The 15,274-nt window shown below is 37.8% G+C and overlaps 1 protein-coding gene across 3 annotated transcripts; it reads right to left on the bottom strand.

Annotated features, from left to right (window-relative positions):
* On the bottom strand, positions 133-14,445 carry LOC18772688 (nuclear pore complex protein NUP214). 3 transcript variants are annotated; one of them, XM_020565535.1, is made up of 17 exons: positions 13,937-14,445; positions 13,629-13,837; positions 13,052-13,220; positions 11,676-11,822; positions 11,302-11,426; positions 10,573-10,685; positions 10,175-10,314; positions 9,731-9,893; positions 8,509-9,571; positions 7,632-7,784; positions 5,768-5,825; positions 5,523-5,656; positions 5,332-5,456; positions 3,696-4,044; positions 2,660-2,858; positions 677-2,572; positions 133-577 (listed from the first exon to the last, which is right to left on the bottom strand). In XM_020565535.1, exons 1-17 carry the CDS (start codon positions 14,136-14,138, stop codon positions 465-467), a joined length of 5,358 nt encoding a protein of 1,785 aa, XP_020421124.1. In that variant the 5' UTR covers positions 14,139-14,445; the 3' UTR covers positions 133-464. The 3 variants fall into 3 exon arrangements, with proteins under 3 accessions (XP_020421124.1, XP_020421125.1, XP_020421127.1); XM_020565536.1 differs by having other exon boundaries at positions 677-2,569; positions 13,937-14,444; XM_020565538.1 differs by lacking the exon at positions 13,937-14,445 and having other exon boundaries at positions 13,052-13,179; positions 13,629-13,696.

The following is a 15,274-nucleotide window of genomic DNA, read 5'->3' as shown; positions in this document are numbered from 1 at the left end:
TCGATATGGTAGAAATAAGAACTTGTTTTGCAATATAAAAGCTATGAAAGGTTTTAAGTGATTATTCAGTTTAACTAATCATCGTATGACAGTTGGAAATAATTAAAGATTTTACTCTATGTAGCGTAGATATGGAAGGCTATAATTCAATTGACGAACAGTATCAATCTCACAAAGGAAAATAATGTTGAGCATCGTACGGCCATGTAATGTTGAACATTAGAAATAACAGCAGTGGATGCATTCCACCCACTTAAATTGCCCAAGCATCCACTTATAATTGGTATCGTCGCAAGTATGACAAGGAAATACGAACTATACAACGGAAGTTGGCGTAACCCATAACCCAAAACAAGTTTCTCAATTAAAGTTCATATGATTTTCAACATGTAGCCCTTCATCAAGTTCAATTTTTATCAACAAAATACATCAGTCTCAGATTTTGTCCAGAAACTTTCTAATGGTTACTTCCTCATCTGTGTGAACAACTCCGGAGGCTTTCCAGTTCCTCCTGCATTACCAAAACCAGAGAAACCACCAGATCCTTGTTGACCGCCGAATGCAGCAAATCCACCACCTGAGCATATTTATCCATGACACAAGTCAGCTCAACAGCTTTCTAAAAGATAAGGATTTTACATCAGCATCAATGAAAAAAGAAAAGAAAAAAGATTACCAGCCGCAGGAAGTCCACCACTAGAAACAGCACCTGTAAAACCACTACCAGCTGAAGCTGCACCAACAAAACCCACTCCACCTGAACCTGCACCAGCAAACCCACCACCACCTGAACCTGCACCGGCAAACCCACCACCACCTGAACCAGCACCGCCAAACCCACCACCACCTGAAGCCAAACTGGCAAACCCGCCACCCGCAGAAGCAGCACCAGCAAACCCTCCAGTAGCAGCACTTGAGAAGCCACCAGTGGGATTAGTTCCAGCAATGCCACCACCAAAACCACCGGGTGATCCAAAACTGGTTCCTGGTAGACTAGTACCAAGCTGTCTCGACTGTCCAAAAGTACCAAGAACTGACCCTAATGCTTGCTGCCCTGGTCCAACCTGTACTGGCTGGCCAAACTTACTCGGACTGGGAGCTTGGGCAGTAGTACCAGTGCCAAAGCCACCAGCAAACCCACCGGAATTTGCTGGCTGAGATGATTGAGAAGGCTGTAGAGATTGGATGTTAAAAGATGCAGGCCGAAACAGCTCTCCACTAGGGACAGTCATGGAGAAAGGAGAAGTCACATTTGTTCCTGCATTGCCAAATGATCCACCAAATGGATTAGGTTTAGGAGCTGTTGGGTTAGGGGCAGAGCCAAGCCCAAACCCACCAAGGCTTCCCAAACTAAGTTCAGTTGTGCTGCTTGTGTCCGGAGCCTCCTCATCCATGTCATCCTCCTGTGCATTTTGTACATCCAACCCATCAGTCCTTCCACCAGTAACACTCCCTAAAGTTGGGAGTGTTGGGAATGGAGAATGTCCGGCAGACGGCTGTTCTTGCTGAGCATTCATTCTCACATTATTTGTAGGACCTGCAGTATTGTTCGAACTGGCCTGGCTCCCAGATGCCAGTCCTGTTGAAGTTTCAATTGTGTGGGGAGATGATACTGAAGGTTTAAGCTTCAAATTAGTTTCAACTGTGGAAGGTCCACATTCCTGAGGTGGCAATATAGTATTAGCATTCGTGTCTGTTTTAAAAGAATGTTGGATCTCTGTTTTAGAAGATTCTGATGTTGAATTTGTCACAGGTGATGGGGCAGATGAGGACACCAGTGGGTTTGAAGCATCAAAAGAGAAAAAACTACGAGGAGAAACAATTGGAGAGGGAAAAGACAATGACGATGTTGATACAGGCTTACTCACATCTGCAGTAGTGTTAGAACTATCCACAGATCTGTTTGAAGGCATCACGACTGATGGTGAAATTGATAACGGAGATAGAGGTGCTGATGATGAACTAATTACTGGAGATGAGGGTGTCAAAACTGACATTGAGAATGTGGGCGAAGGTAAAATTTTACCAGGCTGGCTTTTGCTTGTTGCAGCATCACGCTGGTCAACCTTTCCAGGCTGGCTAGTGGCCACAGGAACAGCAAACAAGGAAGACAATGGAAAATTCAGTTTTTTCCCAGCTTCAATAGATGGAACTGTTGCGGTCAAAGGCCTATCCTTCACACTCTCTTGTTTTGGAAGCTTACCTTTGGCAAATGAATTTAGCGTATCATTTGGTTTCTTCAGCAATGATGGTGTCTGTGTAGGAACCAAAGAAATAGATGGTTTCTGACTAGTGTCTGATTGCACGACAGACTTTTCTTTCACTGAATCTGACTCGGACTTCTCAATATATGGAATGCCATTGCCAAATTTTTCTGCTGTCATATTAGGTTCCCTTGCAAAACTTTGCCGACCTGCAGGCAACAATTGGGATGCTGATGACATTTTGTGTTCTTGCATTATAGGAGATGTCAGCCCAGTAGGTTGTAATGGTCCTTGAAGTTCATTAGCCCAAACAAATGGAGTTGCTGAGCTCTGAAAAGGCTGCTTCATATGCATACCCTGAATGCCTGCTAAAAATATGTTTGCATGCAAGAGCAACAATCAGTGGGTGTATTCTAATAACAAAAAAATCAGAGAACTTACTGGTTCTGGTTCACCTTTGTTTTCAGATGGATGCAAGAAGGTTGCAGGGCTTATGTGATCCCTTGGGCCAGTAATGGCTGATCCCTCCAGCAGGCGAGGGCTAAAGTGTTGCTTATCAACGGCAAAGGATGATCTACTTGTGCTTTCCTTGCCACTTTCTTGCAAAAGCAACCTTTTCACAGTTGCTTTTGTAGGCTCATAATCTTCCCAGCTCTTGATCATGACCAAAAAAAGAATGCACACATGAGTCTTGCAAATTTTGTTGATAAGACACAAACATTTATCCAAAAAAGAAAAGTAGGTTACAAGAACAATGGACATCAAGCCCATCCAAATGACCTACGAGCATCAAACAAAAACATCACATTCAAGTCAAATTCTTCCAAATCATTGTATATGCTAAAAATCTAGATCAACATTATTCAGCATCATTTGATCCGAGACAACAAATCTGAAACTCTAAGAGTTCTATGTCCCTCAAATTCCTTTAAAAAAACTTTTAATGAGGAACCCTAAGCCATAAACCACAAATTTCAACTGATTGGAGAAATAAGAATAACCCTGGGATATGTATTTCTAAGGAGATGGAAATGAACATTTCTCTCAAATCTGAGAATCTCACCCATCAAATCGAACCTCTCTATATGACCCTTGCAAAGTTTGTATTATCACCAGTCAGTAAAGCAATTACTTTTAAGAAACATTGAATCAAATAATTCACAAGCATATAACATATTATATTACAGGACCTGGGGGAGGTAGGAGGGGGGAAGAGTGAGAGAGCCTGGCAGGACTCTTACATGTGTGTGTGTGTATATATACATATACATCTATGTAAATATATGTACGTCTGTAAGACGACCCTGATATGTCCAATTACTGACTAAGCTAAGTCCATGGTAGATTCAGCATAAATTTGACAAACATTAGGCTAACCACACAAGGAGTTGGGCCCCTGCATCGAGCATTGATCACAATTGATACAAAATTACAAGCAGAAAGTTGCTTATTTCTATTCAGGAAACACGCAGAAGTCCACGGAATCATTACCCTGTCCAGTGAGTCTCTCCTCCTCCTTGCAGTTTCTGGTTCGTAATTCTTTATGGCATTCACATTTCTCCTGGGCTGATCTTTAGAAGCAGCAGAACCCAAAGAAAATGATAGTTTCTCATTCGGCATACCACCATCTTTTGTAGCTCCTGGGGAAGGGGAATTGAAAGAGGCATCATATGGAATCCCTATTGTTTCAAACAACTCTTTTTTTACGTTCTTTTTTTTTACGGAAGGTGACTCTATCTTCAGTGCTGCCATTTGTTTCGAGAGGCACTCAGAAAGATGATCAGCAGCAGCTAATTGAGACGTCATTGTGCTATATAAACTATGCAAGGATTGAATGTGTCTGCAGAGAGATATCTCAGTAAAGTTATAATTACGGAATAGGAAATTTTTAGAAAGCTAGAACAAAACCACCTTATCTCTATACTCAGGCTATTAGTATCTCAATTGCGAGTTGGGAACAGGTCTGGGTGCTCCATCCCAGTGAGAAATAATTATATAAGCATACAATGTACAAACATATTGTAAATAAAAGTCATTAATGCTGAATTGGCATGGAGATGTTGCATTAGATTAGGTGTGAAAACAAGCTCAGCCGCTTGCTTAAAGCTCAGAGCTTGCAGGGTTGATTGCTTATGTAAAGATATCTATATTTTTCGGTCACAATAATACATCCTTGAATATACGTTTTAAAGTGATGCTTTCATAATTTCCAGCTTGGGCAGAGGTCAAGTTTGGGTAGTTCAAGGTAAAGGAGCTGAGCTTTCAAGGTTAAGCTATGCTAGAGTTTTGGCAAGATTTCAATTAGAAACCAAGCAAGCCAAGCCTGCACACTCCAAAGTGCCCTCAATTTAGCCTGTTTGCACCCTTAGCATTGGTGGTACTTAAAAGCTACAAATGCGATAGACAACAGCTATTATTTGTATGGTCATGATTGGAAGTTAGAAACTGTGGCATCAAAACTACACGTGGCGTGTCTAGTGAAGGTAAGTAGAACAGTGGTGATGAGGTGGTTTCTTCGCAAAGAAGGAACATTGATGTCAATCTTATTAGATCCTCTGTGCGGTGGAAGGATTAGCTGCTTACAGAGTTGGCTGTATGTTTGGGAAGCAGTGTTGGATAGAATTCTTAAGGCATGGAAACATAAACATATATTACAGGTTGGTGCCTCGAATCTGACAATGGAGAGTCTCTAATTCACTGTTCAGTGGCAGGGAACTGTGCAAGCGCGAGTGGTTCTTTGTTTACTCTCTGACAGGACTGAATAAATACACATTGGAATAGCTCATTGTGGATTCTGATGCCTTTGTGAGTCAAGTGGTGTTTATGGGGGAAGAAAATGCTATTGGAGATGTGGAAAATTCCATGACTAAGCTGAAGTCTACCTTTAAACCTTCATGAGTTCTATAAACAGGTGAATGTAAAAGTTATTCAATTAAGGTCCTTCTAGTTTTCTTAGATTTTAGGTTTTTCTTTTGAGGTGTTCAGCTTGTAGCCTTCCTGTGAATTCAGATTGTGCCTTTAATTTAGTCAGTTCATCTTACTTACATTAAAAAGAAGGCATTAGAAAATAGCAGAACTCTTTCAATCTCTTATGTTTACATATGCCAACAAAGTAAATTCAATCTACCTTGAAGGCCCAAATCGACTCTGCAAAGCTCTTCGACCAGCATGACCTCCAGCATTTTCACCAAATTTATTAAGTTCAAGGGCATTAAAATGCCTTTCCAATTGAATTAATTGGTCAGTCAAATCCTGAAAGAGAAAGTAATACGTAAGAGTGAATAAACATTAGGCTGCAAAAATCAAATGATGAATTACCTGATTCATTTTTAAAATATGTCGCCGCTTCAGCTCAAGTTCTGAACTCAACTTCTGACAATTCCAGAAGTCCCAATATCGGCTATCAGAAGCTTGCTTCACAATGCCCTCCATGTATATTTTCCTTGCCAATACTGACCAATAGAACAATCAATTGCTCAATTCAAGAACGATCTATATTTTCCTACATGTATAAATTGGAAGCATTCGGCTCATGACATGAAAAATCCGTATATTAAAAATACCTTGTACAGTTATGTCAAGAAGATGTTCAATTTCTTGAAGTCGTTCATCCATAATGCTCTGCCAAGTACAAATAGAACTGAGATTCAAACAATAATAACATGACATAAGAAACTCGAGAATGGAAAAGTCAAGTGGTACTGCCAAATGACAAGCATCCAATTTAAGATCTCTGGTTGCAATGCAGGATTATATTTTACTACCAAATGCTGCAAAATTTTGGCAATGAACAGTAAATCATAAGCATATTTTTAATTCACTAAAGTTTAGGCCTGGACATATAGGGTAGAAGAAATATGGACGAAAAAACTTCAAACAACAGACAAGGTTTATTTGTTCTGGATGATGGTTTGCAAAGATCTACATTATTTAAAGCCAGGAACAACCTAGACTGAAATAGATGTTATAGAAGTGCTCTATTTTTTAGGGAAAAAATCAGAACAAAGAATTGAGAGATTTTTAATTAGTACAGAAGAAGTCAGCAATGCTAATTTCTCATAATTTGCACAAGTTGGACAGCTTTTTATTTCACAAATACAGAATATATAATAAGTACTTAGAGATCCTTTAATTGGTGAAGGATTGGCACGATTGCACAGTTGGCACTGCTTTATCATCTTTCTGATGTGACCCTAAGCCCTCTAATATGTCTAAGTGTTGTTTGCAGGGCCCGAAAATTGAAAAATCACAGACTAGTCTCTCATCCATTGCCAGTCTACGTTTTCCCTTTTAATTTTTTGTCCCTGAGGTTGTAAGTTTGGATTCTTATCTTCGGGTTCGTGAGCTTTAGTCTCTTGATGTATAAGAGTTCTTCAAAGATCGAACATAATCTAGGATAGTTCACCATTTGCTATGGTTTGGAATTGGTCAAGAAAATTCAAGCTTATAATGGAATTGCATCAGAGGCTTTACTAGTTGATAACAGAGTTAAGTTTTGGTTAAAATGGGCATGGTGAGTTACTACACAAAGTGCAAGTAGAAGAGCCTGTATAATAACTGGAAGGGCAGTTTTTTTAGTTCACTGTCACTTATAGAAGAAGCTTACAGAAGCATCACTTCAGTGATGGTTATTTTCTGGATTATTTGAAAGGAGATGAGCAGAAGATCTTTTGAGGGTGTGTTTTTGGCCACGTATGGGAAGGGGTTTGCTTTTCGGCATCATTATGGCCCTCAGTTTCTTCAGAATTTAAGGATAGTTCTTTTCATGCAATATATGCAGCTGTGATTTAGTTTTATACACGTGTAATTGCTGTATCCCTTGTTGTATCCAATTGGAATAATGCTGTTTCTGATGATATACCTGGTTTTAAGCCCAGAGGATATGTTGTCCACTGTGTTGTACACTTTTTTTCTTTTTTATTTTTTCATTCAATGACATTTTGTTTCCTATCAAAGAAAAAGAAAAAAAGAAGACAGAAACAGGCAGAGTTCTAGGACTTCAATTTGTTTGGGCCAGTATGCTTTGAATCTCATTGTTGCATTTGGATATCATTTCAATTTATTGTCTCTAATGAGGGGGAGCTTAATTTGTGGTCTAGCATGTCTTGAATTCGCTTCACCCTACAGAATTTAACTAGAAGGATTTTGATTGCCAAAATTGCAGCTTCTTTCTTAGACGGACTATAATTTAAATGGACGCAAATGTTCTACTTGGTCATTCTCACCTCTCTTTTAAGCTTTCCTAGCTGATTTCTCTTATGGTATCCTACCACAGAAGACTTGGCTTATATAGAGGTGGGAATGCTACACAATTAAATGCTACAGTCAGCACAGCCTCTCAAAATACTTTCTGAATACGAAATAACAAAGAAAACTTATGAAAGTGATTTGACAAAAATACTCCAGAAATTAAGTACAAAACATCACCTTCCACTTTCTGCATCTGTCAGATAGAGTCCCTATGCCTCTCTCCAATTCTTCAACGGACCTTTTCTGATTAACAGTGCAGGCATCCCTGAAACCACCTGGTTCTTCTATAGATTGTAGAAGCATATCCAACTCCTTGGTCATCTCTTTGATCTAGATGAAAAAAGAGAAAGACTAAGAGCTCTGAAAATGATCAAATTCAGCCTCCAGAACATTCCATAAGCAGCCAATAGAGAAGTAAAACAAACGATTGTGCATGTGTGTGTATAAATATAAAGTCTAATAACCAAAACAAAGATGCAGTAACCTACGCATATTACATTTATACAGGAAATGCATAAGTTAATAGAAAAAAAACAATGATACAAAAGGAAAAGAATTTACAAACACATAACAAGCAGAGTAACAATTAATAGAAAACACCTGCCAAATGATGATGAATACCAGTGAAGGGGCATTATTAGCTTAGACAAGGACGCCCAAAAGAACACATGAAATCTAATCCTGTACCAAGAAAAAGGAAACTCCCTATCATAAAAAAATCTATTTTCCTAACCGACCGCACATTATATGCAACACAAACCAAAGAAAAGGGAGCATTACAAACAATAGGGTAAAAAGTCTGAATGGTGCAAGCAGTTGAATTTGTTATTAAAATATGTTAGCATATAAGCAATAACAATGGATAAGACCACCTAGAGTTTAGCATAAAATTTCTATAGTAAAGTGTGCATAACAGAAAAATTTAAGTTCCAACATTGCTTTGTTTATTCTCCACCTTTAGATAATTTGATAAGTTTCAGAGACGTTAACGAATTGAAATAAATAAGAGAGCTGGGATGTGTTTGAAAAAGAGGGCCATAGACAAGTACATTACATTTCCAAATTGTTTTGATGAATTGGGTTCAGAGTTCAGCCTCCTTGACGGGGGTAGATCACTGTAACTTTCCTTGGATGGATAAATGTTGTAGTTGGGAGACTTTCTGATGGAAAAACTTTCCTGTGATGACATTAGGGAGCTAGAAATGGAAGGCAGTGATACTATATTTCCAGCCGCAGCTGATGGCCTTTGTCCCCAATTCTCCGTCAGCCTATCAGAAAAGTTGACTGAAGTTGATGAACCAGAAATATTCTTGAAATGAAGCGGTTTTCCAGAAGGTTTCCCATAAGCATCTATAGGAGCAACAATTTGACTAGCATTTCCAGATCTGCTACCTTCAATAAAATTTGAAGGCATAAGTAGAGATTTCACATCAGTGTCCTTTGATGATATGATATTTCCACTTGACCAGGACTGAGATGAAACACCCTCCAAACCCGTTGGCTCCATTTTTCCTGGAGATCCCGCCGCTGTCTCAAAACTTTTATGTGTATCCTTTAAAGTGGATTGTACAGCAGTTCCAAGTCCAGCAATTTTTTGAGTTTCTGTCTTGGTTAAGTCCCTGAACGCATGACCAGGCACCCCTTGGAGAGAAACATTAGTAGATGCTGACCCTATATTTCTGTTTTCCAGTCCCGGAAACTGTAATTGGTTCCCATTTTTGTCCGGGTAGCGCTTTGGGACAATAACTTCTTGTTGCCCATCAGCTTCAAATGATTGAGAATTTGTCGGTGGCTCCACTTTCTTGTTACTGTTGGTACTTTCTTTATTAATTGTTTGATTAGTAACAAACTCAGACGTCAAAGTCTCATTTACATCAAGAGACTTTATGTCATCTTTTATACGAAAATCAAGGCCTACATTTCTGTCAAGTTCTTTTCTGTTCTCAATACCCAATGGAGCATCCATAGAAACCTTTTCAAGTTGTTCCTTCCCCAGCCAGGAAGAAGGTCTAGATGACTTACTTTCTACTGGTACCAATGCAGTGGAATCCTCTTCCTCCTCTTCCTCGTCAGAAAGAACAGAAACAATAGTAGGTGAAACTGTAATTCCACTGACACTGCAGAAAAATTCAAATCAATTGTTATATAAATAGCTATATAGTAGGTTCTAGAAACTAAAATCCTTAGGCTGTGCAGCACCACTAAAGGCTAGTGAGCAAATAAAGAACCATGTGACACTTGTACATGATTGTAGAATTAGGAAAACAGGAAACTACCTGGCAACATGGAACATGATTAGTTTTCCCTCAAGCGTGAGACACATAAGAATGCAATATGGTGAGAGTTCTCTCTGTTCCTCTCCAAGTCGGACACTAATTTTCTCACTTCTTGAAATTTTATCTACGCAGAGCCCCAGTATCAAATTTTCATCATCATTTTCTGAAACAAGGGGCACAAGCAAGCACAAATTAACTTAACCATAACCAAAAAACTAAAACATGTGAAATAAAGTAAATGAATGAACTGGTGATGCATGTGACACCATTATAGGGTCAAAAATGGAGTGATATGAGCCATATTTATTTATTACCAGATCTAGATGAAAACTAATTATGATGTCACAAGGGTAATCACTAACATTTCTTCACAATCCATACAAGTTTCAGCTATTTAAACATTACTGTTAGCCTAAACATTAAGTGAATTATAATTTTGAGAACCTTGAAGCTCAATCCTTGGTAGCAAACTATCTCGGAAAATATCAACAACTACAACTTCATTCTTCTCATTTCCAAGCGACCAGCTAAGATACACAATATGTTGATCCACGTTCTTCCTGTTAGCAGTAATTGCAAGTTCACTGTAATAATTACCAAACAAATAAGTTAGCTATCAGCATTCTATGAAATATAAATTTTGTACACACAAGAAAGATGGAAAAGACAACGCATAAGAAGTTAAAGAACCACATTCATTAGAACATATGCAACACGAATATGAAATGCAAAGAAAAAGGGTGATATTAGCAAATTATTAACAGACCCATTAGCTGCAAAGAACTACTCAAAAAAATTAAACACACACACACAAACGGGGAATATCAAATAAAAATGCCTACCATTGCTCCAAATAGCTCAATAACAAATATGGGCCACTAGCAGAAGGCAGAATGTCGTCAATGAGTCCCGAAAACAAATCATAGAAAGGTATCAGAACTGGCTTGCAAGAACCCTACAAGATAGGTCTCACAAAATTAGGACATACTTTTTTATATAGAAGAAATTACAATATACTTTGAGGAAATTAATGTGAAGATCAAATTGCTTCTTATTTATTATGCATTCATATACTCCCCTCATAATTTAAGTTACTTATATGTGAATCTAACCTTCTGATTCTAATACACCCACATTTCAGAGCACTACTAAAATGAAAAGCCACTTATTAAATTTAACACTCAAGATTCAGATCATAATCTGTCAATTCCTACAGCTCATCCATGGACATACGCAACCTTCTGTAAGTCATTACACAAAAAAGTCATATGACGTTTGAAAATTATTAATAATTCTGCAGACCAAATTCAACTTGAAATCCAAACTTCAATAAGCGCATTTTCACTTTGTAAGAGTGAACCAGTAAAAGGGCCACCAGCCTCTCTATTAGACATAATTAAGTTATCATACTGTGATACAAACATACAGAGGTAACACATCTCATTTAGATGTGATGGCACTACTTAGAGTCAACAAAAAGGGAGGGGCAATATCCATTAAAAGTAATAAATAGGAATAGATAGAAAATCCTTTGAGTTAAAAGACAAAATTTTAAAAAAATTATTACTTACATCAGCAAACTTGCCATCTTTTATTTTTATCACTTGGACAAGGTAACTTTCTTCATTTCCATCTGCAGTAAGTTGAAAGCATCCTAGAATGATGCTATCATGACGAACCCACCTGATAGAGTCCACTGATGATTCAGGAAACACTTTAGTTTCAGAGGTTGATAATGGTTAATCTTTTTTGTATAATAATGGCCTTACTTCAATAAAAACGACATCAAAATCATGTCCAGGTATAAAACATTACAAAGAACTAGGACAATGCAGATCGGAACATTACAAAGAACTAGGACATCAAAGTCATTAATTCCTAATACAGATTGGAACATTACAAAGAAAAACAAAATATGGAAATGTAACCATACAACGTAACATACCTTTTATACTGCAGTTCGCATTGGAATCGTCAGTCCAAGACTTGAACGAAATTAACATTGACAACCTCTCCTTGAAGTTAGATGATAGAATGCTAAGAATATCCCTTCTTGCCACAGCAATTAGTTTTCCTTTTAAACTCCATCCAACTACGATAAAACACAAGTCAAAATAAGCATTAGTTGCACATATGTAAAATAATATAATTGATAATTTCTTACTCTTTGGAATTCCATTTTAATACTGTATTCATAACAAACTCTATGTAACTGAAATAAAGAGCAGTAGTACATGGCTTATCCTTCAAGTATATGCAGTCATGCTGAATTCAAATAACTAAAATGAGCAATTTTCAACATGCAACAAATTCACCTCTCTTATGCAAAAATATAAGATCCACCTACTTGATGCGCCCATGGTTACAATTTTGCTCTACCACTTGGGAAGTGCAAGCTTCAAGTTCAAATGAAGAGATTGGACAATTCATTTCAACCAAAGTTGATACTAAAGACAATTCTTTAAGAATGATTTCCTGATAGAGCGTGGACACAACTCCAACTACTGTATTTCTTCCTATATTTTCTTTTTTCCTTACATTTCAAAACTTTTTTCTACTCGATAATACTTCAATGCATGGGGGCATCCCATGTTGCTCAAGGCATGCAATCTCGTTTAGTTTTAGTTTTAAGCAAATCTAATTGATTAGTATGCTTACTTGAAATAACTAAACTATGCCTTCCCTGTGTGAAGACCAAGTCACCTCTTCTTTGGTGTGCACAAGAGTTGAAATTTTGTTTTCCTAATTTATAGGATTTGAATTCCAAAGACAATTGTGATGGTAAAATATCTCAGGTTGTCACAATTGCACAGATTCAATTCTTCGGAACAACCACTTTTTTCTTTCTTGATTTGGTCAAGATAACAGCCACTTAATGCAACAATAATGAAAGATTAGGAGCATTTTTTTATCTGCCTACTAAATTCAACTTTAGTGGTAGGAGATGGCCTTTTTAAATAAGAGAAACTGATAAAGTCTAATGCCTGTGCAGCTGCTTCTATCATTTCCATATGTCACAAATTTTCTGTTCCAGTCATATTGTAAGTTTTTGTGATAACTCAAATGGGAAAGATTATTGTTTGCGTGCACGTGCACATATTTGATAAAGCGCACAATGTGTGTGCAGCTGTGTGTGCAGCTAAACTGTAAAGTACGAGCTCTTGAACACAAATGCTGTAATGCTCCTTAATGCAGTAAATTTACAATGAACTCCGGAGTAAGTAGGCATGATGAACCTGCTCATCACATGCATATGGACACAAGTGCCATAAAAAAGATGTGCCTCAAAGGTTGCCTAAGAGAAGTGGGGAAAAAAATTACCAGCATCAACATTGTCCATCACATCTTTCATAGGGCCACCAACTGTTCCATGATATAGCTTCCCAAGATTCGAAAGAACCACATAAAAGTTTTCAGGTTTCCTCGTCCACTGCATATCCTTGATAGAGCTGGATTCATTGAGCGAAAAAGAGAAAGATGGTTTTAGACCCTGCATAATGACAGAAGAAAACAAACAAGGAATAAACAAAAACTGTGTTTTGCAGTAAAGCAAATGTTCTAGAAATGGTAAAAGTCCTCATGGGTGAGGTGAAACAAACAGAAGATGCAACATTGAGGGGTTCATTAGAAATACACTTGCAGGTGGAAAACTCTAAGGGAGTTCATCTCTATAACAAGGACGATCAGAGGCATGAAGTGTTAAACAGCCATGCACTCTTTGCTACAATTCAAATTACGCATGCCCAAGTTGAAGTAAATGGTGATGCTAAATGATGGAGAAAAGGCAATAGAGTTTATAGAGTTGAGATGAGCGTCAAAATGCCACAATCCACCGAGACAAACCAATAACACAATAGAGGTAAAAAGAGAATGATGAAGTGAAACCAAGCAAACGCACCTTATCGAGAAGGGAATCAACCGAGAAGAAGTGAATGTTCGCATCAGCAGTAGCGGCAAGAGTAGAACTATCGGTAGAGAGTTCGAGAATGTTGAGGTTGGGAAGGGGAACATCCACAACACTTAGCTCCTGTATAGAAGAAGAGCTTCCCCTTTCCTTAATCTCAGCAGCTGAAGCCATAACATCTTTGGTCCTCGCAACGCAAAATCCTAAGAAACAACAACAACAACAACAACATCAAAATTTGTTTGTTTGTTTGGTGCAAATCAGAAAGCAATCAATTCGATGTTAGAAACCGAGAAGCTGACCAGAGGAATGAGCAACAAACACGAGGCCGTGTTTCTCGGAGACGGCGAGGGGCCGGGAGGGACTGCCATGGGGATCGAAACAGGATTCATCACGCTGAATTGGGACGGGTTCGCCGATCCTTTCGAAAATGTAGTCGTTCGACTCCACACGCTCTCCTTCAATTTCTTCTTCTACTTTAATCATTTTCGCATCATCAGACATTTTTTTTCCCTTCTTCTTGGTCGAAACCCTAACACCAACAGTAACTCTGATGAGTTTGGGCGGGAACACCGACTGACCGACCGACTCACGTCTGCCCTAGACGGCTACACCACTCGCCACGGCACCAATATCGCTTTTCTTTTTGTCCTTATGGTAGTGTATAATTAATGAGTAACGCAATAATAACCTTGTACTGATCATCAACCCCTTCTACTTAATTTTTCGCAGGGCTCTTCTATTCATTTAAATTCAAACCCCAAAATGCTGACTACACCCGCTCTCATTTCTTTTCACAAATTTCCCACAGCGTTGCTACAGTTACCAAATTTATCAGTGAAAGCAATGGATTTGTTGCTTAAAAGTGGTTAAAAACAATTACTTATGCAATCGAAATTCTGTATTCAATTCTCTTTTTCTATCATCATCTTGTATTCAAAACATTTACTTAAATATGTGCCCAATTTTGAACATCGTTTATTTTTACAAGCAAGAATTTTACAGGTGTACAAACATTTTTATTTATTTATACCAAACTTATGTTTTTGGTGAATATTTATATCAAACTTAAGATGGGGAAGTGAGATTTTTTCATGGGCAATGAAGTTGTGAAATGAAGTTGTGTTGGTTCTAAAATAATAATTAATGTCAATATATCCATGTGTTAGGATTGTTTTTTAGAAAACTCTTCTCAAATTGTGATTTTTCTCTGAGTCCTTATGCTAGAAGAACCTCAAATCTTTTAATAAAATCGAAGTACTTCGTGCAGAAACATATGTTAGGAGCTTCGCATATAGCTTATTCTGCAATTGTAAGTTTTTCAAACCAAATACTTTTAGAAGAGTTTTTAGTTATCAGAAAGTAACTTTCTAAAAACAATCCTAAACAAACCTTTAATTTGTAAATATTGAATCGCTTTTATTAGATAATATCATTAAATCTAGGAAGAAAGAAAAAACTTACAATATAAATATATAAATGTAACATGTGTTATAAATCTAGAAGAATTGTAGAGAGAATTGAGATGGAGAGAATGAATAGAAGAGAATGTTTGGTCTCCATTCTGATTTCTGTGTGTGTTTACAAAGGAAGGGTTCACACCCTTTTGTAGGCAAAGCCTAAAGAACATGTGGGCTCCA

Source organism: Prunus persica, chromosome G6, assembly GCF_000346465.2.
Source record: "Prunus persica cultivar Lovell chromosome G6, Prunus_persica_NCBIv2, whole genome shotgun sequence".
NCBI classification, from domain to species: domain Eukaryota; kingdom Viridiplantae; phylum Streptophyta; class Magnoliopsida; order Rosales; family Rosaceae; genus Prunus; species Prunus persica.
The sequence above is the reverse complement of the archived record's forward strand: the minus strand, read 5'-3'. Positions and strand labels throughout refer to the sequence as shown.

What these genes read in the sequence shown, in the direction of transcription:
- LOC18772688 (XM_020565535.1), bottom strand. Translation starts at nt 14,138, where the DNA reads ATGTCTGATGATGCGAAAATGATTAAAGTAGAAGAAGAAATTGAAGGA. An exon ending in GTTTGTTGCTCATTCCTCTG is followed by an intron (nt 13,838 to 13,936) that starts GTCAGCTTCTCG and finishes GTTGTTTCTTAG; the next exon opens with GATTTTGCGTTGCGAGGACC. An exon ending in AAGATGGCAAGTTTGCTGAT is followed by an intron (nt 10,686 to 11,301) that starts GTAAGTAATAAT and finishes CCTATCTTGTAG; the next exon opens with GGTTCTTGCAAGCCAGTTCT.